The 22,802-nt window shown below is 35.9% G+C and overlaps 1 protein-coding gene and 1 non-coding gene across 3 annotated transcripts in view; one reads left to right on the top strand and one right to left on the bottom strand.

The window, feature by feature from the left end:
- raly (RALY heterogeneous nuclear ribonucleoprotein) overlaps positions 1-22,802 on the top strand; it is a 216,564-nt gene that overhangs the window by 180,141 nt on the left and 13,621 nt on the right. For both annotated transcript variants that reach the window (XM_059329979.1, XM_059329980.1), the window contains exons 6-7: positions 14,609-14,772; positions 20,264-20,383. In XM_059329979.1, the coding sequence (XP_059185962.1) occupies positions 14,609-14,772; positions 20,264-20,383 (284 nt within the window). The remainder of the gene's footprint in view (positions 1-14,608; positions 14,773-20,263; positions 20,384-22,802) is intronic.
- Positions 9,606-9,677, bottom strand: trnat-cgu (transfer RNA threonine (anticodon CGU)). Its single transcript has one exon. It is a non-coding gene; the product is annotated as a tRNA-Thr (tRNA).

Genomic DNA, 22,802 nt, shown 5'->3' on the forward strand with positions numbered 1-22,802 from the left:
TATGAGTTACGATCTCAATATGCTTTATAACGGTGGTTCTCAACCTTTTTTCAGTTAAATATTTATTCAGCCAAGTAACTAGGGCAAAGCATTTTTGGTTGGAAAAAACAACAACTCAAAAACAGAGCGCTGTGCCATCAGTGTCTGATTTATTAAACTTTGGAACTGATAAACACAAACAAAATAATCCATGACTAAATGCATTGCAAATCTTACTCATCACTAAAATGTAGTCACTCTAATTAATTAGAGGCTTTGTAATTAATTAATCGAAATTAATCGCATTTTAATCGCATATAAATATTTGACCTGAGAACAGTGAGAAGTCATTTTTTTCACATGGATTTTTAGTATACCATTGAATAATGACTGAATACATAAGCTTAAGCAGCAAAAATATTGTTTATTTTTGTTGTTTTTTCGGGCTAGCATCCACGCTAGCTACCACGCTAGCCGCTAGCTGCTATATGTGGACTCTCGGTTTTTAGGATAATTAAATTGAATAATCTACTGAATATAAAATAAATTTTATAAACTTATACTTATATTTTTAAAAATATTGATTAAACAATTTATTTATTTTTTTAAACATATTTTTATTGCACATCTTGTTAATTTACAAATGGTGAACAACATAGAACAAGAAGGCACATACAAGAAAAATAATAACAATAATGATAGCAATAATTATGATGAAAAAAATAAAATTAATAAATAAATAACTGGGGAAAGAAAGCGAGAGAAATTAAAAAAAAGGGAGGGGGGGGGCTTTATAACCACAAAATAAAGAAATGAAAAAATAAGTAAATAAATATATACATACATATATCTATACACACACACGGATACATATACATGTCCGTAAAGCTCTAAATATATTTATTAAACAATTTTTTTTTCTTTATATATTTTTTATTGGAAATTAGCATTCATAAGCATCAGTACAAGACATAACTTATTCCACAGCTGTTTTCCACATTTTTGTTTTTTAAAGGGTACATTAGAACAAAGAACCACAAAAGAAAAATAAATACAAAACAAAACAAAAAACATAGTATTATAATAATATATAATAATATATAGGGAGGCAAAAAAGCAGAGAAACAGAAACATTAACAATTATGCTAATAATACCAATACATAAATAAACACAGGATGCCAAGTATGCTCATAAAATATATCAATCATAAAAATATATATATATATTTAAAAAAATACCTTAATAAAATAAATGAAAATTGGATGCATCAGATCAACTCAGTCACATATGTGATGACAGGCTGCCATCTTTTATAAAAATTGGCTGCTGAGCCTCTCAAGGAATATTTAATTTTTTCTAAAGACAGAAAAGACATTAAATCACTCATCCATGAAGAGGTAGGGGGAGTTATTAAACAATTATTTTAAAGTATTTTTGCATGGATGCTACTTTTTAAATGTATGTCACGTACCCCCATTTGAGAACCACTGCTTTATAATATGGGCTTTATAAGGTGGTAGTTATGTAGTTATGTATGTCATGTTGATTATGTGTACCTTAATATAAAGTGGTACCACTTTCCTCCAGATGATCCCAGATGTTGAACCAAAGTCAGGATAGGATCTTTGCATTCACCCTGAGAAAACAAAAAAAATAGGAATAAACAATCCGGGGTTATTCCATCTGATAGAGAGAGGTTTTGAAACTTTTTGTGGTGCACAGGGTTTGAGTTTCGTAAAAGACGGTTATGCTTGTGAGAGAAAAACAACTCTCCCGAAGCCTCTCTTGACTCCTGTCAAAGTGAATTAAGCCTTGTCTGTCTGACATAAAACAGCAAAGCACAGAGAAGAAGGGTAATAAAGGTTTCTAAAGCTCTTTGGGAGAGGAAGAAACGTTTTGGTTGTTAATTCTCTGAATTATACATCACCATTCCAGTTACTCTATCTGTGAGTTCGGGACAAAGAAGCAGCAGCCAAAGGGTTTAATCCTCGCGGGTGTTGTTGAACATGTGGTTTGCTCTGAGTCTTGAAGTTTTCCGGTACTGGAATGCTTCCTTTATCCACCGTGATATGTTGCTGTTATCGGAGCGCTCTGCTTTTTCTCAAGTTTGACCTCGCACAGATAAAGGGCTTATTTTCATTGTGCAGTATAAAGGCTGTCCAGCACCTGCACAAACACGACCACACGCCCTCATTTCCCTCTGTTATTTTGCTGCCGTATAGTTCAAAGTTGACTGTAACCTTCACAACAAACATTGAATCTCTCATTGACTGAAAGTAAATATTATGACGGGAGAAGATGATATGATAAGTTAATTCTCCGCAGGAGAATTGTGGACTCCATTCTTGGATACCACTGAGGGATTTGGAAGAACAAACCGTTCCTCCGTGTTGATGTGAAAAATGTTTATTTGGATCAATCATCAGTCGATCAAACTTTTATTCACCCTCTGTCTGAAATGCTCCACGTTAGCGCCTGTCTGTGGCCTGGAAGGCACTCCAGATAGATTTTTTTAGAAAAGTTGTTTTTTCATGCTTTCATGCTTTAAGCATTAGCTGTTACATACATTTATGTGTAGATATTCTTATTCCTCGCCATAAGAGACCCAAATAAGTCACAGTACACTTTTTGGTTTTGTTTGGTTGTTTTGGATGAGGAAAAAATTTAATTTTGAAAACAGAAAAGAGAACTAGAAAATTTCCTCTGGTGAAATTCTGAAAGGGCCACGGGGGCTACTGCCGGTGTGATGAGATTCTTCAGAGATTTCAAACTATGCCCTTTAACCTCAAAATGTGTGTGTGTGTGTGTTTGTGTGTGTTTGAAGCATGTGTATGCATGTGTGAGGAGTGTGTGTGCTTACGCTCGTGTGTGTGTGTGTGTATCTGTAACTGTAATCACATCAAAGATCAAAGGCAATCAGATCAAAGCAATCAACAGAATTAACTGACACCTGACAGTGACAGCAGCCAGAGGTTGACAGACTGGAATTTCTGGCCTCGAACAGAAAGCATTTTTGGCAAAACCATAATACCTATCATTGATCCGACTTCACTTTGAGGGTCCTGAGTTCTTCCTGAATGTCTACATATGTTTTTTTTTTAAGAAAAATGAAAAAATAGCTTTGTTAGAGCGATCTAAAATAACAGTTACATCTCCCTTTCTCAGAAATCTCCCTGCGTTTTTAATATGGGAGCCAATGAGGCTGTTGGTGGTGTTGGTGGATCATCTGTGCGTCCTACGCCCAAACTATAACTCTGACAGCTTTACCAGAGGATTGTGAGGGAGAAGACTAATTTTCCTACGTTTCTATGTATAAATTATTTCTGTAGAGTGAAATTTGCAGCCTGGAGCGCAGTTTTCAAATTTATTTTTTGACAGTTTTTTCTCTCCCTCTACACTCTGAGCGATGATGTCACACACTGTGACACGAACATTCCGTGCAATACACACCCATTATAATCTCAGAATTTCTCCAAAAATGATCATGGTCATTGAACAGGGATTGATAAAAAACTATATGACCTATCAAAACGTGGATTAATACACCAATACACAAGACTTGTGTCTACTGTTTAAAGTTTAAATGGAGTCTCTAGGTGAAATTATGCCGGAGAAGTAGACGTTTAAAAATCTCCAATTATTGTTCTTTTTCGCTCATTTTTTGTTGGCCGTCCCATTCATTTCAATGCAAAATTTTGGGCAGAAAAATTCATATTCTGTAGAGAAAAGTAATAGCACACCGATCCCGATCAAACCGCACGATTTGATATATAATTTGTCCTGCCACTCTTCAAGTTGTAGGACTAGTTACGAAAATATTCAAGTAAAGTACAGGTACCTTGGAATTGTACTTAAATACAGTACTTGAGGAAATGTACTTAGTTACTTTCCACCACTGACCGTAACGACCAACCAGTGGAGTAGAAAGAAGTATGGAGAGTCAGCCACGCTGTAAAAAATGTCGGTGAAAAACTGCTAAAACCATGACAGTAGAAGACGTAAAATGATAAATGGGTTAATTCAGTTTCAGTAACAATGAAACACGTAAATGTATATATCAGCCAAAAGTATTTTTTTTTCCTTTTTTTTAATACATTACTCCACTGTAATTCAGAAGTTTTTATATTCTCTATCTTTGCAATAAATTTATTTCATCATTCAGTATTGCAGGTTTTCTTCAAATAACTTGTTTTTGATCATTATACATCCTAATTTTTTGTTGTCATGTCAAGTCTCAAATGTTAAAATATGTGATTTTCCAATGTAATCTGGTGGTTCTAACAACCCTTTTAAAGTTAAACCTTCAAAATAAGACAAACATAGTTACACATATACTCAAATTGTTAATTTAGTGAATCACTTTTTTTATCACTACGCTTCTAACGCACAAGGTCATTTTAGACCCATGTGTTCCCATCAATGATCGTCAAATGTGTTGACCGATTTTTCTTCATAAAGTATGAAAGTAAAAATGGAAATAATGATCTGTTGTAATAATAAAAAAAAAGATATTCAAACACACAGCCAGCATGAAATAACATGGGAAATGAATGCGGGTCATTTTTGACCCATGTTGTGCATCAAAGGGTTAACACATAGGCCTCAATCTGCAACAAAACGATGATTAAACACAAAGACGAGCCAACCAAGGAGCCGTTTCATGGCCAAACAGTTCAACGTACTTGACCTCAAACTAATTACATCTTCACTGAGAAAGATACAAGACTGAAAGTCTTTTTTAAATGAGCAAAAGTGAAGGTTGCTGCAAACCAGACCTGGCCAGAAGCATGTGGACAGCCAAAGGCATGTGGACTATGGGCATTAATCTGCTGCTATAACGGTCTAACTTTTTCTGGGAAAGCTTTCAAGAAGACTTTGGAGCCTGGCTGCAGAATCCTGCTCACACTCAGTCATAAAATCATAAAATCATAGTTTGGATATTGAAGTTGAGCGATAAGGTCTGGCTCCTAGTTGGGCTCTCAGTTCATCCGAGAAATGTTGGATGGAGTTGAAGCTACGACACTCAATACACCACAGTACAGGATTCAATCCAGAGATCTTCTGGCCACAAGCTGGTCTACTTAACCTCCTTAACTTAACCCCTCCAGAATCAGACCCTGTACCAGATTCTGAGAAACCCAGCTGAGCTTCACTGGCCAAACATCTGTCTCAAGAACAAACTGCGGACTCTCACTAACACTGCAAAACAGGATTAACGGGATATTTTATACATTTTTAACACACTGCAAGAAAGCCAACTTGTATTTTTTGGCCCAAAACAGTGATTTAAGTTGGTAAAACTTGGAAATATAAATTATTGACATTTAGGGCAATAATGTAAGTTAGCACAACAAAGGAAGCCAGTTGTCTGCTCAAAAACAAGTTGGTGAGTTGTTGTTACTTATATCTTTAAATTAGGTTCACAACAAGGGACAATAGTTCTGCTAACTCTTATTTCTTTGTTGGGAAATGCAGGAAAGCGGTGAAATTCATTAGCGAAAGCTAGCGGATAACTTATGCTAGCGGCTAACTGATGCTAGCGGCTAACTGATGCTAGCGGGGCTGCTTGTTACAGCTACAAGAGTAGCCATTAGCATATCAATGCTAACTCAAAATTGCGGTCGCAACATTAGCTGACATTTCATAGCGGCGTTATACTCTTATCAACACGGGAGTGGAGAAATATGCTGCTTTATGCAAATGCATGTTTGTTATTATTGCAACAATCCAAAAGAATAACAAATACTGTCCAGGATGACCTCAAAGTTACTGCATGCTGAAAGCAAAACATGGCAACTGAGGCCAAACAAGAAACAACAGATGAATGTAACATGACTCAGTAATACTAACACCATGTAGTGTCCAACACTGCAAAAAAAGGAAAGTTGGGTGAACTCAAAATTTCAAGGCAACAAACTTTTAAGTTGGACAATTAAACAAAATATTTTAAGTTTTGTTTTTGAGTTTGCTCAACTCTGAATTTCTCTGGCACGGTTGTAACGCCACTATGAAATGTCAGCTAATGTTGTGACCACAATTTTGAGTTAGCATTGATACGCTAATGGCTACTCTTGTAGCTGTAACAAGCAGCGCCGCTAGCATCAGTTAGCCGCTAGCATCGGTTAGCCGCTAGCATCAGTTAGCCGCTAGCTTTCGCTAATGACCGAATTTCACAACAAAGAAATAAGAGTTAGCAGAACTATTGTCCCTTGTTGTGAACCCCAACTTAAAGATATAAGTAACAACAACTCACCAACTTGTTTTTGAGCAGACAACTGGCTTCCTTTGTTGTGCTAACTTACATTATTGCCCTAAATGTCAATAATTTATGTTTCCAAGTTTTACCAACTGAAATCACTGTTTTAGGCCAAAAAGAGAACGGGGTTTGTGTCCTTGTGAAAATAAAAGTAAATGACTTTGAACGTAGCTCACATTTGTTTACGTAACTCACATGGCTCATGTCACCTTCGTAACAACTTCACTTCCGACGTTTACAATTATTAGGGCCTCGGGGCAATCGCACCGAGCACTGGTCCCTACAGCAATATCTGTAGGGACCAGTGCTGCACTACTGTTATACTGTGGATTTCTTCTTCTTCCTCTTCCGGACGCAATTTCGTCCCGCTACTAGTCCTACAACTTGAAGAGTTGCAGGACAAATTATACATCAAAACGTGCGGTTTGATCAGGATCGGTGTGCTATTACTTTTCTCTACAGAATACGAATTTTTCGCGACGCAAGTCGAGAAAAACTGCCCAAAATTTTGCATTGAAATGAATGGGACGGCCGACAAAAAATGAACGAAAAAGAACAATAATTGGAGATTTTTAAACGTCTACTTCTCCGGCATAATTTCACCTAGAGACTCCATTTAAACTTTAAACAGTAGACACAAGTCTTGTGTATCGGTGTATTAATCCACGTTTCGATAGGTCATAAAGTTTTTTATCAATCCCTGTTCAATGACCATGATCATTTTTGGAGAAATTCTGAGATTATAATGGGTGTGTCTTGCACGGAATGTTCGTATCACAGTGTGTGACATCATCGCCAGAGTGTAGAGGGAGAGAAAAAATTGTCAAAAATTAAATTTGAAAACTGCTCTCCAGGCCGCAAATTCCACTCTACAGAAATAATTTATACATAGAAATGTAGGAAAATTAGTCTTCTCCCTCACAATCCTCTGGTAAAGCTGTCAGAGTTATAGTTTGGGCGTAGGACGCACAGATGATCCACCAACACCACCAACAGCCTCATTGGCTCCCATATTAAAAACACAGGGAGATTTCGGAAAAAGGGAGATGTAACAGTTTTTTTAGATCGCTCTAACAAAGGTATTTTTTCATTTTTCTTAAAAAAAACAACATATGTAGACGTTAAGGAAGAACTCAGGACGCTCAAAGTGAAGTCGGATCAATGATAGTTATTATGGTTTTGCCAAAAATGCTTTCTGTTCGAGGCCAGAAATTCCAGTCTGTCCACCTCTGCTGTCAGTTAATTCTGTTGATTGCTTTGATCTGATTGCCTTTGATGTGATTACAGTTACAGATACACACACACATGCACTAAAGTGCGCACACTCCTCACACATGCATACACATGCTTCATACACGCACACACAGGTAACTTTATGTGATTTTAAGTACACACACACACACACACACACACACACACACACATTTTGAGGTTAAAGGGCATAGTTATAAATCTCTGAAGAATCTCATCATAGTGTACACACACCGGCAGTAGCCCCCGTGGCCCTTTCAGAATTTCCCCAGAGGAAATTTTCTAGTTTACTCTTACAAGACATCAAATCTGAATTATAGATATTTGTGATCGAATTTGAATGAACTCCAATGGTAAAAGTCATATGAATAGATTACAGATATCTACAATGAACATTTCCACTAGTGAGAGATTTGTTTTTAATCTCAGGAATCAGCATTTATCAGCATCTACAACTGGTGAAACAGCTACTGATGTAATGTTAAAGCAGCTTGCCTTATGTTAGAACATGCTGCACAGCTGGTTCCCAGACCTCACCATTGATTTACACCAATCACTGAGATCTGGAAGTCTCCCTTCATCCTGTTTTAGGGCCATGAATGTGTGGATGTGAATGGATCTAACACACATGGTGTCCTATACATCTACCTATAGTCGTACACGCACATTTCCTTCTTTTCTTACTAATTTCATGCCGGCTTTATTCACCTCTCACCCTCTAATTTATGTCAAACCTTCTTCATGTTTCTTATTCTTCTGAGCACAAATCAAAGTTCTCTTGAGCTCTGAGCCGTACAGTAAATCTTTGCGTTAAAGACCTTGTCTGCTCTGAGCATTTGCCGAGTTTTGTCCAAACAGTCAAATTAACCTGCCACATTAAACCGTATGATTTACCATTATTTCTTTTTATCCTTGTGAAGATGCATGTTGAGGTGGAGGAATAAAGCTCAGTGCCATCTGGACAAAGATCTGTGGTGATTTAAAGGAGATGCTGCTTGTCCCAAGAGGTTAAATACATCACAGCACTGGAACCAATCTCATAGGGTTTTATGGTGTTAGGCCGAAGGGAGTTCAATGAAATAAAATCAAACTTTTCCATTTTGGCTTCAAATTCAATTCACAACTTGTCAAATGGTTTACTGAAGAGCTATTGTTTGAAGTTTTTATTTTATGTACTATGACCAAATATTAACCAGGCATCCAAAACAGACTCACAGAAACGATGCCCACATATTGAGTCATAATATTTATCTAATTTGGATTATATTGTCAAGATGGAGAATTGTTTTAATTTACACAGTTTCATCAATTTATTGCTCTGTGAAAAATTCCCTGTCCCCAGTTGACCTTTCAATAATTCTCACAGAGTTTCCATCATTTACATTTAGTCATTTAGCAGACGCTTTTATCCAAAGCGACTTACAGGAAGAGTGAAAGCAAACAATCAAGGTCCAATGGTAAAAGTCATATGAATAAATTACAGATATCTACAATAAACATTTCCACTAGTGAGAGATTTGTTTCTAATCTCAGGAATCAGCATTTATTCTCTTTATTAGAATTCAAAATTGTCAAAATTACATAATCTACACAGCAAATTGAAAAGAGTTGAATTATTGGTGTTAAACTAGACATACACTAGTAGAGTTAATTATACTCTGGATAGAGTTTATCCATTATAATTAACTCTCAGTCCATAAATAGTTGTCAAAACCAAGTGTAAAAAGGAAGTGACACTAAATCAAACCTGTAAGTGTAAATGTTTAAATATTAACTCTGAACTTCTTACTCTAAACTCTGATCCTGTATTTCACACCTCAAGTGTTAACGTTGCCCCTAGAGCTACATCTCAACTTTTAACGGTTACAATTTAATTAATTGCTTCATGAGCTAGCGGTTAGCATGCATGCCAGTCTCACTCAAGGTATAGTGCAATAAGAGCTATAAAAACACAGGTTTTTCTACATTTAAGCGTGGATGTAGGTGACATATCAAAGGCTTCCTTACTATACTTAAGGACTTGGCCAACAGGATCAAATTTCCCTTAATGTCACTCACATGAGACTGTCTCAAAGGCAAAGGGAGTTCTTCAATTAGTTTCATTTATTCATTTAATGCAGGCATGGATGGGGGTCGAACCCATGATCTTTGGTTTACGAGACCAACGCCTTACCACTTGGCCACCACGCCTTCAATCACATCAAGCTTTCTAAATTCCAGTCCATGTTCAACTGTGTCCCATAAGTTGTTGCAGCACTTTTTGGCTTAATCAGAATCAGAATCAGAAAGCCTTTATTGTCATTGCACAGGGTAGTACAACGACTCAGAACCCCTAAAACCAGATTCAAAACCCCTAAAACTAGACTCAAAAACCCTAAAACTAGATTCAAAACCCCTAAAACTAGACTCAAAAACCCTAAAACTAGACTCAGAACCCCTAAAACTAGACTCAAAAACCCTAAAACTAGACTCAGAACCCCTAAAACTAGACTCAGAGCCTCCAAAACTAGACTCAAAACCCCTAAAACTAGACTCAGAACCAGAAATTTGCCATCAACCCGTCCAAAACGTATAAAAAACACACAAACAATATGACAGAGGTGAACAGGACCAAACCATTTGCTACACATTTGGTGCTCAATAATGCGATTTTATTCATACGGAGAATGGATAAAAATGGTGATAAAAACCCTCCAGAATATAACATCAATATATAAAGAGCTTTGGAACAACAGAGAAGAATCCATGCTGAGATTTGGGTTCAAAAACTTTGGTCATTTGGTCATTTTTTTGTAATTTTGTGTATTTTTTGGTCATTTTTTGTCTTTTTTGGTCATTTTGTGTCTTTTTTTATCATTTTGTGGTCAATTTGTGTCTTTTTTGGTCATTTTGTGTCTTTTTTTGGTCATTTTGTGTCTTTTTTGGGTGATCTGAACTGTGCCTGTGAGATTCTGTTCAGTGAGTGGGGGTCACGGACAACATGCATGTTAAATTTGGGGTCGCGACTCAAAAAGGTTGAGAACTACTGACCTTGACCACCACATCGAGAGGTAATCTGCTGGACATTTTCCCCACAGAGTGATGTCAGGAGAACATGATGTTTTGTTCAAATACAGTCAAGAAAAATACTTTAAATGAAGACGGATTGTCTCTTTACATTAATATTCAATCCTACTGATTCTTTTGAAGCCAGATGACGTTAATACATTGGCTTCAAAATTGAAAATGTGGGTGTTTGAATTTAACTGCAGCTGTGAGCTCAAACAACCTGACATCATGTCTTATGACCTGAAAAAAGGATTGACAGTAAGAATTTATGGCCAAAGATGAAAAGAATTACAAGCTTTTTGTTATCATTCTTCAAGATCATACTGAAAGATACAATTTTTCACACAAATATGGAGGTACATCACCATGGCAACGCTCTAAAATAAACAACAAAAAGCAAAGCGTACATTCCCTCTGAACCACAATGACAAACATGCTGGAAATACAGGAGCTTCTTGTAACTGGAAGAAATTAAACGGGGATGATGGATGATGATTGTGCAAAAGCTCTGAAATAAAAAAATGATAAACTACTAAATCATGAGAAAAACATCTTAATTCGCTTGTTAAGTTTCCAAATATGACATTGGAAATAGCTCTCCGTTGTTTGATTGATGTCTGTTTTTGAATAGAAGTGTTGAAAATCATCTGAAAGCTGAGAACCTGAAGATGAATTTGAGTTGAAGCTCAGCACTGTGAATCAAGCTGTTCTGGTCAAAAACATCTAATTAAAATGACGGAATTAATTCATTATTTATTAATTGGAGCCTATTATGGCTAATAAAGGGTCATAACATTCGGGTAAGCTTTCTAAAGTCTAGTCCATGTTTAACTGTGTCTAACTGTGTTTATTTTTTAGGGTAAAATATGGAATAAAATGGCAATCTTAAATGTGAAATCAACACTGCTAATATCATTTTACCGTAATATTAGAAAAACTTGAAAGTTACCGTATTTAGTACGGTAACCTTCTGGCAACCACAGCTGCCAGAAGGTTACCGTGTGTGGAGCATTCATGAAAAAAAAAAAGCCTATATTTCAGTTTCAATATAACACAGATTATACACATTAATGAACTATTTTTTTAAATCCACAGTAGTAAAAGCTTCTGTCTGCATGGCACTATGGTTTACCTTGACCAGCTATTCTCAACCTTGGGGTCCCGGCCCCAATTGGGGTCGCGAGATGATTTCTGGGGGTCGCCAAATCATTTTGGAAGTCAGCTCTGTCTCCACTGTGTTAAAGTGTTCATGTGTTTTAGTCTTTTTGGTCATTTAATTTGGTCATTGTGTATCTTTTTAGGTCATTTTGTGTCTTTTTTTGATCATTTTGTGTCTTTTTTGGTCATTTTGTGTCTTTTTTTTATCATTTTGTGTCTTTTTTGGTCATTTTTGTCTTTTTTTGGTCATTTTGTGTCTTTTTTTGTAATTTTGTGTCTTTTTTTTATCATTTTGTCTCTTTTTTGGTCATTTTTGTCTTTTTTTGGTCATTTTGTGTCTTTTGGTCATTTTGTTTCTTTTATGGATCATTTTGTGTCTTTTTTTATCATTTTGTGGTCAATTTGTGTCTTTTTTGGTCATTTTGTTTCCTTTTTTTGGTCATTTTGTGTCTTTTTTTTAGTCATTTTGTGTCTTTTTTTATCATTTTGTGTTCAATTTGTGTCTTTTTTGGTAATTTTTGTCTTTTTTTGGTCATTTTGTGTCTTTTTTTAAGTCATTTTGTGTCTTTTTTGGGTCATTTTGTATCTTTTTTTGTAATTTTGTGTCTTTTTTGGTCATTTTGTGTCTTTTTTGGTCATTTTGTTTCCTTTTTTTGGTCATTTTGTTTCTTTTATGGATCATTTTGTGTCTTTTTTTGGTCATTTTGTGTCTTTTTTTAGTCATTTTGTTTCTTTTATGGATCATTTTGTGTCTTTTTTGGTCATTTTGTGTCTTTTTTTGCTAATTTTGTGTCTTTTTTTATCATTTTGTGGTCAATTTGTGTCTTTTTTGGTCATTTTGTGCCTTTTTTTGCTCATTTTGTTTCTTTGTGACCACCACATCGAGAGGTAACGTGCTGGACAGAGTGATGTCAGGAGAACATGATGTTTTGTTCAAATACAGTCAAGAAAAATACTTTAAATCAAGACAGATTGTCTCTTTACATTAATATTCAATCCTACTGATTCTTTTGGAGCCAGATGACGTTAATATATTGGCTTCAAAATTGAAAATGTGGGTGTTTGAATTTAACTGCAGCTGTGAGCTCAAACAACCTGACATCACTTCTTACGACCTGAAAAAAGGATTGACAGTAAGAATTTATGGCCAAAGATGAAAAGAATTACAAGCTTTTTGTTATCATTCTTCAAGATCACACTGAAAGATACAATTTTTCACACAGATATGGAGGTACATCACCATGGCAACGCTCTAAAATAAACAACAAAAAGCAAAGCGTACATTCCCACAATGAACCACAATGACAAACATGCTGGAAATACAGGAGCTTCTTGTAACTGGAAGAAATTAAACGGGGATGATGGATGATGATTGTGCAAAAGCTCTGAAATAAATGATAAACTACTAAATCATGAGAAAAACATCTTAATTCGCTTGTTAAGTTTCCAAATATGACATTCGAAATAGCTCTCCGTTGTTTGATTGATGTCTGTTTTTGCAGCTTTGTGCTGTTTTTCTGCAAAAAGAAGAAGATGTAATGCTGATTCATTTCTTTTAAACTAACCACATTAGAACACGCAGAGACGAGTAAGCTGCTTATAAAAGTGTTGCCATCTTTGACCTCTCAGTCGGGGTTGTTATGAAGTATGATTCTATATTTTGTTTCTTTTTGTTTTGTTTGTTCCTCTCATCTTCCCAAACGCTCTTCTCCTCCTCCATTTTTACCCTTTTCAACTCTCGCTTCCTCTCTACGCTGTAATAAATTATTCTTTAGTCATTTTATTTTACTGAATATATTTGATCAACTGTATTAAATATAAATGCGTCCTTGATTTTGAGGCAGTTGTTTAAGTCAGCTATTCTCAACCTTGGGGTCGGGACCCCAATTAGGTTTTTTTTGTTCATTTTGTTTCCTTTTTTTGGTCATTTTGTGTCTTTTTTTGTCATTTTGTGTCTTTTTTTGGTCATTTTGTGTCTTTTTTGGTCATTTTGTGTATTTTTTGGTCATTTTGTGTCTTTTTTTGGTCATTTTGTGTCTTTTTTTGTCATTTTGTGTCTTTTTTTGGTAATTTCTTTCTTTTTGGGTCATTTTGCGTCTTTTTTTTGGTCATTTTGAGTCTTTTTTGTTCATTTTGTTTCCTTTTTTTGGTCATTTTGTGTCTTTTTTTGGTCATTTTGTGTCTTTTTGGTCATTCTATTTACTTTTTTGGTCATTTTGTGCCTTTTTTTGGTCATTTTGTTTCTTTTAAGGGCCAATTTTCTGTCTTTTTTTGGCCATTTTCTGTCTTTTTTGGTCAATTTGTGTCTTTTTGTGGTCATTTTTTGTCATTTTGTGGTCAATTTGTGTCTTTTTGTGGTCATTTTTTGTCATTTTGTGGTCAATTTGAGTCCTTTTTTTGCTTAATTTTATGTAATATTTTGGTCATTTTGGTCAGAGAGATGTTTTAGTTGTTGTCTGCTTCATTATTTGTCCAAAATTCGTCGTATCAACTGAGTTTGTATGATCTGAACTGTGAGATTCTGTTCAGTGAGACAACATGCATGTTAAATTGGGGGTCGGCACTCAAAAAGGTTGAGAACTACTGCTTTAAGTAACTTTAATATAAAAATGTTTGAGACAGAATCTACTTATTTTGATCACATTAAATATAATCTTTATGTGTCTGTAATTCTAAATCAAGACAATTTTGAATGAATCCAACTCAATAGAATAAGTCCGTTTTTAATTGACAGGCACTTCCTGTTAAGTTGTTATTAACTCAACTTGTAACGTATTTAGATTTAATTAATAATATTGTGTGCAATCTGTTGCCTCAATTTTATATTGTTTATCTTTTGTTACAGTGTGTGTTCTCTCCCTTTCTATCTCCCTCTGCTTCCTCTCTCTTCTTCTTCTTCTGTTCTCCGTCTGCAGGTTGTTTGAGTACCATGGCCGGGTGTCTCCGGTCCCTCGGGTGGTCCCCGTTAAACGTCCTCGGGTCGCGGTGCCGCTGGTCAGACGGGTCAAATCTTTGCCGGTCAAACTGCTGACACGCAACACCTCCGTCCTCCCCACCAGCAACGGAAACAAACAGAGATGTGAGTCTGTCTGTCTGTCTGTCTGTCTCTATGAAGGCTAATACAGCTACATGCCGGATAAGCAGACGAAAAAGGATGGATCGATGGAAGTTCAATATTTATTGTCAGTAATTTCAGAAAGTGAAACTCTTAGAGAGAAACTGTTTAGAAATAATGAAAAATCAAAACTCAGTGTCTCAGAAAATGTAAAATGTTGTGAAGAAGTTCAATATTGGTAAAAAAAAAAAAAAAAAAAGCACTTTAAAAACAACCAGAGCCGCAACAAACAAACGGCAACAAACAGAGATGTAAGTCTGTCTGTCTGTCTGTCTGTCTGTCTGTCTGTCTCTATGAAGGCTAATACAGGTACATGCCCTGCTTAACCTGTTGCCCCCGCGACCCGGCCCCGGATAAGCAGACGAGAATGGATGGATTGATGGAAGTTCAATTAATTTCTCATTTCTCATCATTCCAGAAAGTGAAACTCATATATTATATAGATTCATCACGCATAGAGTGAAATATTTCACTCTATTGCTGTAGGCAACAAACAGAGATGTCTGTCTGTCTGTCTGTCTGTATGAAGGCTAATACAGGTACATCTCAAAAAAATTAGAATATCATTAAAAAGTTCAATATTTTTTGTCAATCATCTCAGAAAGTGAAACTCATACATTATATAGATTCATTACACATAGAGTGAAATATTTCAAGCCTGTATTTCTTGTTATTTTGATGATTCTGGCTTAGAGAGAATGAAACTTCAAAACTCAGTGTCTCAGAAAATAAAAAATGTTGTGAAGAAGTTCAATATTGGTTAAAAAAAAAAAGCACTTTAAAAACAACCAGAGCCGTAACAAACAAACGGTCACAAACAGAGATGTAAGTCTGGCCTCTGTCTGTCTGTGTAAACATTTGACGTCCCAGGAATTAGACTCCACCATCAACTCTCTTTCTCCAGAATGACACTTTTATCTGAGTTCATCAGTGTAATCTGGTTGGTTGAAGTCCAATATTCATTTTGTGTCTTTTTTATCATTGTGTGGTCAATTTGTGTCTTCTTTGGTCATTTTGTGTCTTTTTTTGATCATCTTGTGGTCAATTTGTGTCTTTTTTGGTCATTTTGTTTCCTTTTTTTGTCATTTTGTGTCTTTTTTTTGTCATTTTGTGTCTTTTGGTCATTTTGTGTCTTTTTTGCTCATTTTGTGTCTTTTTTTTTCTCATTTTGTGTCTTTTTTTTATCATTTTGTGGTCAATTTGTGTCTTTTTTGGTCAATTTGTGTCTTTTTTTATCATTTTGTGGTCAATTTGTGTCTTTTTTGGTCATTTTGTGTCTTTTTTTGCTCATTTTGTGTCTTTTTTGAGTGATCTGAACTGTGCGTGTGAGATTGTGTTCAATGAGCGGGGGTCACGGACAACATGCTTATTAGAGATAATGAAAACTCAAAACTCAGTGTCTCAGAAAATTAAAAATGTTGTGAGGAAGTTCAATATTGGTAAAAAAAAATGACACTTTTTTCTGAGTTCATCAGTGTAATCTGGTTGGTTGAAGTCCAATATTCTCATGCAAACATGTCGTTTTCTGTCTTCCTTCTCTGTCGTTTATCTTCTTCTCTTATCATCGTATCTTCCTCACTAACTCCAACCTCCTCGTGACCCCATCCTCCTCTTCATCAGCCTTTCAGCTCCATGTTTTACATGTCAGTGAAAGGTTGAAGCAGGAGGGCTGCTGTTGTCACTTTATTTTTTGCATCCTGCTCATTAAACATTCATTTCGCATCATGTTCATATTGTGGTTGTGAAGAGAGACGCTGATGCCCCGTCAGCTCTTTTCTTATTCCACTTTGACCTGAACCTTTTCTTTTCTCTACAAACAGCAGTTGAGTTTCAATGAATTTCACTCTGCAGAGTTCACAAAGCATTTTTTTTTTTACTTTTCGTGTCACTGGTTTGAGTGTCTTTCTGTGTACTCATCAAACTTGCATTACAAATGGCTTTGGAAAGCAATATCAAAACAGAACTGACACTTTTTTCTCCACCGCTCATTGGGATGCTCAGAATAAAGAGCTGACAGTTACAACTTGCTGGCCTCGGGGTCAACACTATGAAAAGGTGCACTAGATATAACAGAAATAAACTAGAAAATTTCCTCTGGGGAAATTCTGAAAGGGCCACGGGGGCTACTGCCGGTGTGTGTACACTATGATGAGATTCTTCAGAGATTTCAAACTATGCCCTTTAACCTCAAAGTGTGTGTGTGTGTGTTTGTTTGTTTTTACTCTTCCTGTAAGTCGCTTTGGATAAAAGCGTCTGCTAAATGTAAATGTAAATGTGTGTGTGTGTGTGTGTGTGTGTGTGTGTGTGTGTAATTAAATCACATAAAGTTACTGTGCGTGCGTGTGTGTGTTTGAAGCAGGTGTATGCATGTGTGAGGAGTGTGCGTGCTTACGCGCATGTGTGTGTGTGTGTGTATCTGTAACTGTAATCACTTCAAAGATCAAAGCAATCAACAGAATTAACTGCCACCTGTTCCGGCATAGTGACAGCAGAGTTGGACAGACTGAAATTTCTGGCCTCAAACAGAAAGCATTTTTGGCTAAACCATAATACCTATCATTGATCCGACTTCACTTTGAGTGTCCTGAGTTCTTCCTGAACGTCTACATATGTTTTTTTTTAAGAAAAATTAAAAAATAGCTTTGTTAGAGCGATCTAAAAAAACTGTTACATCTCCCTTCTTTTAGAAATCTCTGTGTTTTTAATATGGGAGCCAATGAGGCTGTTGGTGGTGTTGGTGGATCATCTGTGCGTCCTACGCCCAAACTATAACTCTGACAGCTTTACCAGAGGATTGTGAGGGAGAAGACTAATTTTTCTACGTTTCTATGTATAAATTATTTCTGTAGAGTGGAATTTGCGGCCTGGAGCGCAGTTTTAAAATTAATTTTTTGACAGTTTTACCTCTCCCTCTACACTCTGAGCGATGACATCACACACTCTGACACGAACATTCCGTGCAATACACACCCATTATAATCTCAGAATTTCTCCAAAAATGATCATGGTCATTGAACAGGGATTGATAAAAAACTATATGACCTATCGAAACGTGGATTAATACACCGGTACACAAGACTTGTGTCTACTGTTTAAAGTTTAAATGGAGTCTCTAGGTGAAATTATGCCGGAGAAGTAGACGTTTAAAAATCTCCAATTATTGTTCTTTTTCGCCCATTTTTTGTCGGCCGTCCCATTCACTTACGTCGCGAAAAATTCGTATTCCGTAGAGAAAAGTAATAGCACACCGATCCCGATCAAACCACACGTTTTGAGATATAATTTGTCCTGCAACTCTTTAAGTTGTAGGACTAGTAGCGGGACGAAATTGCGTCCGGAAGAGGAATGAGAAGAAATCCACAGTATAACAGTAGTGCAGCACTGGTCCCTACAGCTATTGCTGGATGGGACCAGTGCTCGGTGCGATTGCCCCGTGGCCCTAATAATAATTATAGGAGAGAAGGATCTTTTGAATCTTTTGAGAGGAGCCGTCCACTGCTGTTTTTTTGGTCCATAAAGGTTTTGTGTAGCGGATTTTTAAAATCAGTATTTAAAGATGGCCTCCAACATGTTGACAGGTCATCTCTCCACCACCTCCTCCAGTGTGTCTCCAGTTTGTAAGAAATGTCACTTTCCACTTCTAACAGTGGGACTCAATTAACTCAAGTAGTTTAACTTGGCAGTGTGTGCTGTGTTAATGCATGAATCCTGAGTGTTTCACACAGATTGACACAGGAAATAGTTTCTACTTTGTTAAGGAAAATCTAAAGTGACATAAACACGATGGCGGTGTCACTCCAATAATAAAATTGGATGCAGACGAGAGTAAAATGGTGTCAAATCTGGAGTTTCAGAAGTCTAACTGGTGATTGGGTTTGAATGCTGTAAAGTATTTATTATTATCAACACATTTTTTGGCACTTAACTAGTTCCAGATTTTACAAAACTTAATTCAAGCTTCAAATCGTTCAGCTCATTTAGGAAGTGTGCGAGTCAACTTTTAGCAAACAATGCTTGACACTCTTTAAACTTTAAAAGTGTCAAACTTTAAAAGTGTTCCACATGTGTCATTACATTCTGGGTATTTTTGAACTTTTATCTGAATGGGATTGTGACCAGCTGCGTCTGCCAGAGCAAATAAAACATGATGTCCGCAAATTTGACTGGTTTCTGCTTTTGCTTTGACCACCAGAGAAACTAACACCAGGAACTTCTGCAGGGGAAAAAGGCAGTTTTCACACATTCTGCTGCCATTCTCACATTCTTTAAAGTTTTCTAACATCTTGAATGATTTTTCAAATGTGCACAAGTGAGAAGATTTTATAGCTGACACCAAAAATGACAGTCAAGTGGCTGCTTTGACTTTTTTTTTCTTTGTGCAGAGCACAACATACACCGTAAAGAAAGATCAACAATAGCTACTCAATAAAATTGAGGCAACAGATTGCACGCAATATTATTAATTAAATCTAACTACGTTACAAGTTGAGTTAATAACAACTTAACAGGAAGTGCCTGTCAATTAAAAACAGACTAATTCTATTGTGTTGGATTCATTCAAAATTCTCTTGATTTAGAATTACATACACATAAAGATTATATTTAATGTGATCAAAATAAGTAGATTCTATCTCAAACATTTTTATATTAAAGTCACTTAAACCAGCTGTTCTCAACCTTGGGGTCGGGACCCCAATTGGGGTCGCGAGATGATTTCTGGGGGTCGCCAAATCATTTTGGAAGTCAGCTCTGTCTCCACTGTGTTAAAGTGTTCATGTGTTAATGTCTTTTAGTCTTTTTGGTCACTTAATGTCTTTTTTTGGGTAATTTTGTGTGTTTTTGTCATTTTGTGTCTTTTTTGTGTCTTTTTTTGATCATTTTGTGTCTTTTTTGGTCATTTTGTTTCCTTTTTTGGTCATTTTGTATCTTTTTTTAGTCATTTTGTGTCTGTTTGGTAATTTTGTTTCTTTTTTTGGTCATTTTGTGTCTTTTTTTAGTCATTTTGTGTCTTTTTGGTCATTTTGTTTCTTTTTTTGGTCATTTTGTGTCTTTTTTTAGTCATTTTGTGTCTTTTTGGTCATTTTGTTTCTTTTTTTGGTCATTTTGTGTCTTCTTTGGTCATTTTGTGTCTTTTTTCAAAAAGGTTGAGAACTACTGACTTAAACAACTGCCTTAAAATCAAGGACGCATTTATATTTAATACATTTTATCAAATATATTAAGTAAAATGAAATGACTACATCATGATTTATTTCAGTGTGTGGAGAACGATGAGCTGGTGTTTGGAACTATTTTCAACTGAATCTAACTTAATTTATTTTGTTTTTATTTCTGTGTTTTGTCTGTTTTGATTTGGTTATTCTGTGACGAGCAAATAAAGGTGGTTTGAAAAATCTAAATCTAAATATCTCTCTCTCTCTCTCTCTCTCTGTCTCTGTCTGTGTCTCTCTACCAGCTGTTAAAGGTGCAGAGCTTCAGGCGATTAAGTCCGAGTTGACTCAAATTAAAGCCAACATCGAAGCTTTGCTGGGAAGACTGGAGCAGATCACAGAAGACACACACATCACCGCCACAGGTGACACACACACACACACAACCACACACACACACACATTTTTGTACTGCTATCTTTGTGAATTTTTCATTATTTTTAGTTTTAATTTCGTTGTGAATTTTTGTTTTCAAATTCAGTTAGTTTTAATGAGTTTTTAGAGTGAGTTTGCTAGTTTTAGTTCAGTTTTTATTAGTTGTAGTTTTTTGTAATGGGGTATTTGTTGGGTGGGAGATTAAAAGAGGTCACAGTAAATTTTGCCTTTATTTCCTTTGTCTGATCCATCTTCATAATGTATGAAAAAAGTTGACAAAGACGAAAATGAAGGACATTTTCACTGTAATTTTAGTTAGTTTTGTAACCACAAAATACAGTTTCAATTGTTTTCCAATTCTACTTTTCGTTATTTCGTTTCCTTTTCGTTAACTATAATAACCTTGTTCCCGAGCCCCTCACATTAACCCTAACATGAACCTAACTGTAACTTTTAACCCTAAAATAAAGTCTGAAATCTTAAAAAAGCCTTCAAAGAAGTGAGGACCGGCCTCACTTTGCAACTTTGTTGGTTAAAAATGTGTTCTGGTCCCCACTATGTAGGAAGTACAAGAACACACACACACACACACACACACACACACACACACAACCAAAAAAGACACAAAATGATCAAAGAAAAGACACAAAATGACCAAAAGCGTAAAAATGGACAAAATGACTTCTTATAATTAATGTTGGTCTGCTGTTCTTGCACTGAAAAAAAAAAGAAATCACAGTAAGTGGTTATTTTTTATTTGCTTCAAACCTTTTGTATTCCTATTTATACTGTTAAACATGCATTAGAGCATGAAATATGTTAAGTTACTGCACTGCAAACAAAAAGACACAAAATGAACAAACTCAAAATGACAAAAAAAGACACAAAATGAACAAAGAAAAGACACAAAATGATCAAAGAAAAGACACAAAATGAACGAAAAAGACACAAAATGAACAAAAAAGACACAAAATTAACAAAAAAGACACAAAATGAACGAAAAAGACACAAAATGAACAAAAAAGACACAAAATGAACACAAAAGACACAAAATGATCAAAGAAAAGACACAAAATGATCAAAGAAAAGACACAAAATGAACAAAAAAGACACAAAATGATCAAAGAAAAGACACAAAATGACCAAAAAAGACACAAAATGATCAAAGAAAAGACACAAAATGAACAAAAAAGATACAAAATGAACAAAAAGACACAAAATGAACAAATAGACTCAAAATGAACAAAAGAAGACACAAATGATCAAAGAAAAGACACAAAATGACCAAAAAAGACACAAAATGATCAAAGAAAAGACACAAAATGAACAAAAGAAGACACAAAATGAACAAAAACATGAAGTCTTAAAAGTGCAGTGCAAAAATGCATAAAATTACTTCTTGCAATTAATGTAAGCATGCATTTGAGCATGAAATATGTGAAGTTACTGCACTGTAAACATATTTAAAATATCAGTTTCATCATATCTGGTTAAGTGCTGCTCCTATATGTGGCCCTGTGGTAGTTAACATGATAATCTGAGGCCCCCTGCAGCATTAAGTGGCCCTTCCCTGCTCTAGTCTGAGACATGGGGCTTCCTCTGGAGGATCGTAGTGAGTTTGAGAGTGTCGGCCTGAATAAAGCAGCTGAGGTAGGCAGCAGCGGTGCCAGTGGCTGTTTTATGGGCGAGAGACAGAGTTTTGAGTTTGATGCGGGCTGCAGCTGTGAGCCAGAGCAGAGGATGAATCATGGAGCGCTCTCTGGGCCGGTTGAAGACCAGATGCACCGTCGCGTTCTAGATCATCTGCAGAGGTCAGAGGTCACGGAGCATGCAGAGAGACCTGCCAGCACAGAGCTGAAACAGTCTAAATCCTGATATCAGGAGGGCCTCCACCAGGAGTACTGCATGCTCCGTCAGGTGGGCTCTGATCTTCCTCGTGTTGTAGAGGGAGATTCCACACGATCTGGAACCTGAAATGTCAGCTGTTCATCAATCATGAACGAGCTGGAAAATTTCCCTTATTTTGAAATCCAAAACTGGACAGGTATGGACAGTCCTCGTGTTTCCATTAAAGTCAAATAAAATTTTGAAGCCAAAATTTTAAATGTTGCATTAACCCTTTATCAGGCAAATAACTATATTTGGTAACTTCAGGTAATATTTCGAGAAAAAAGTTGCAAATTGACTAGATTAAAGTGACAAACCGCAAAAAAAGTTGCAGATTTATGAGAAAAAAGTGTGAAAAAAGCAACTTTTTTCTCCCAGATTCACCACTTTAAATCTCATAATTCTGCGCATTTTTTTCGTGTAGATTTGCCACTTTCATCTTGTAAACTTTTTTCTCAAAATATTATTTTCGTATGTTTTTTTTACACATTCTGACAGTATGTAATATCCTCCAATATTCTC

Source organism: Centropristis striata, chromosome 3, assembly GCF_030273125.1.
Source record: "Centropristis striata isolate RG_2023a ecotype Rhode Island chromosome 3, C.striata_1.0, whole genome shotgun sequence".
Lineage (NCBI taxonomy): Eukaryota > Metazoa > Chordata > Actinopteri > Perciformes > Serranidae > Centropristis > Centropristis striata.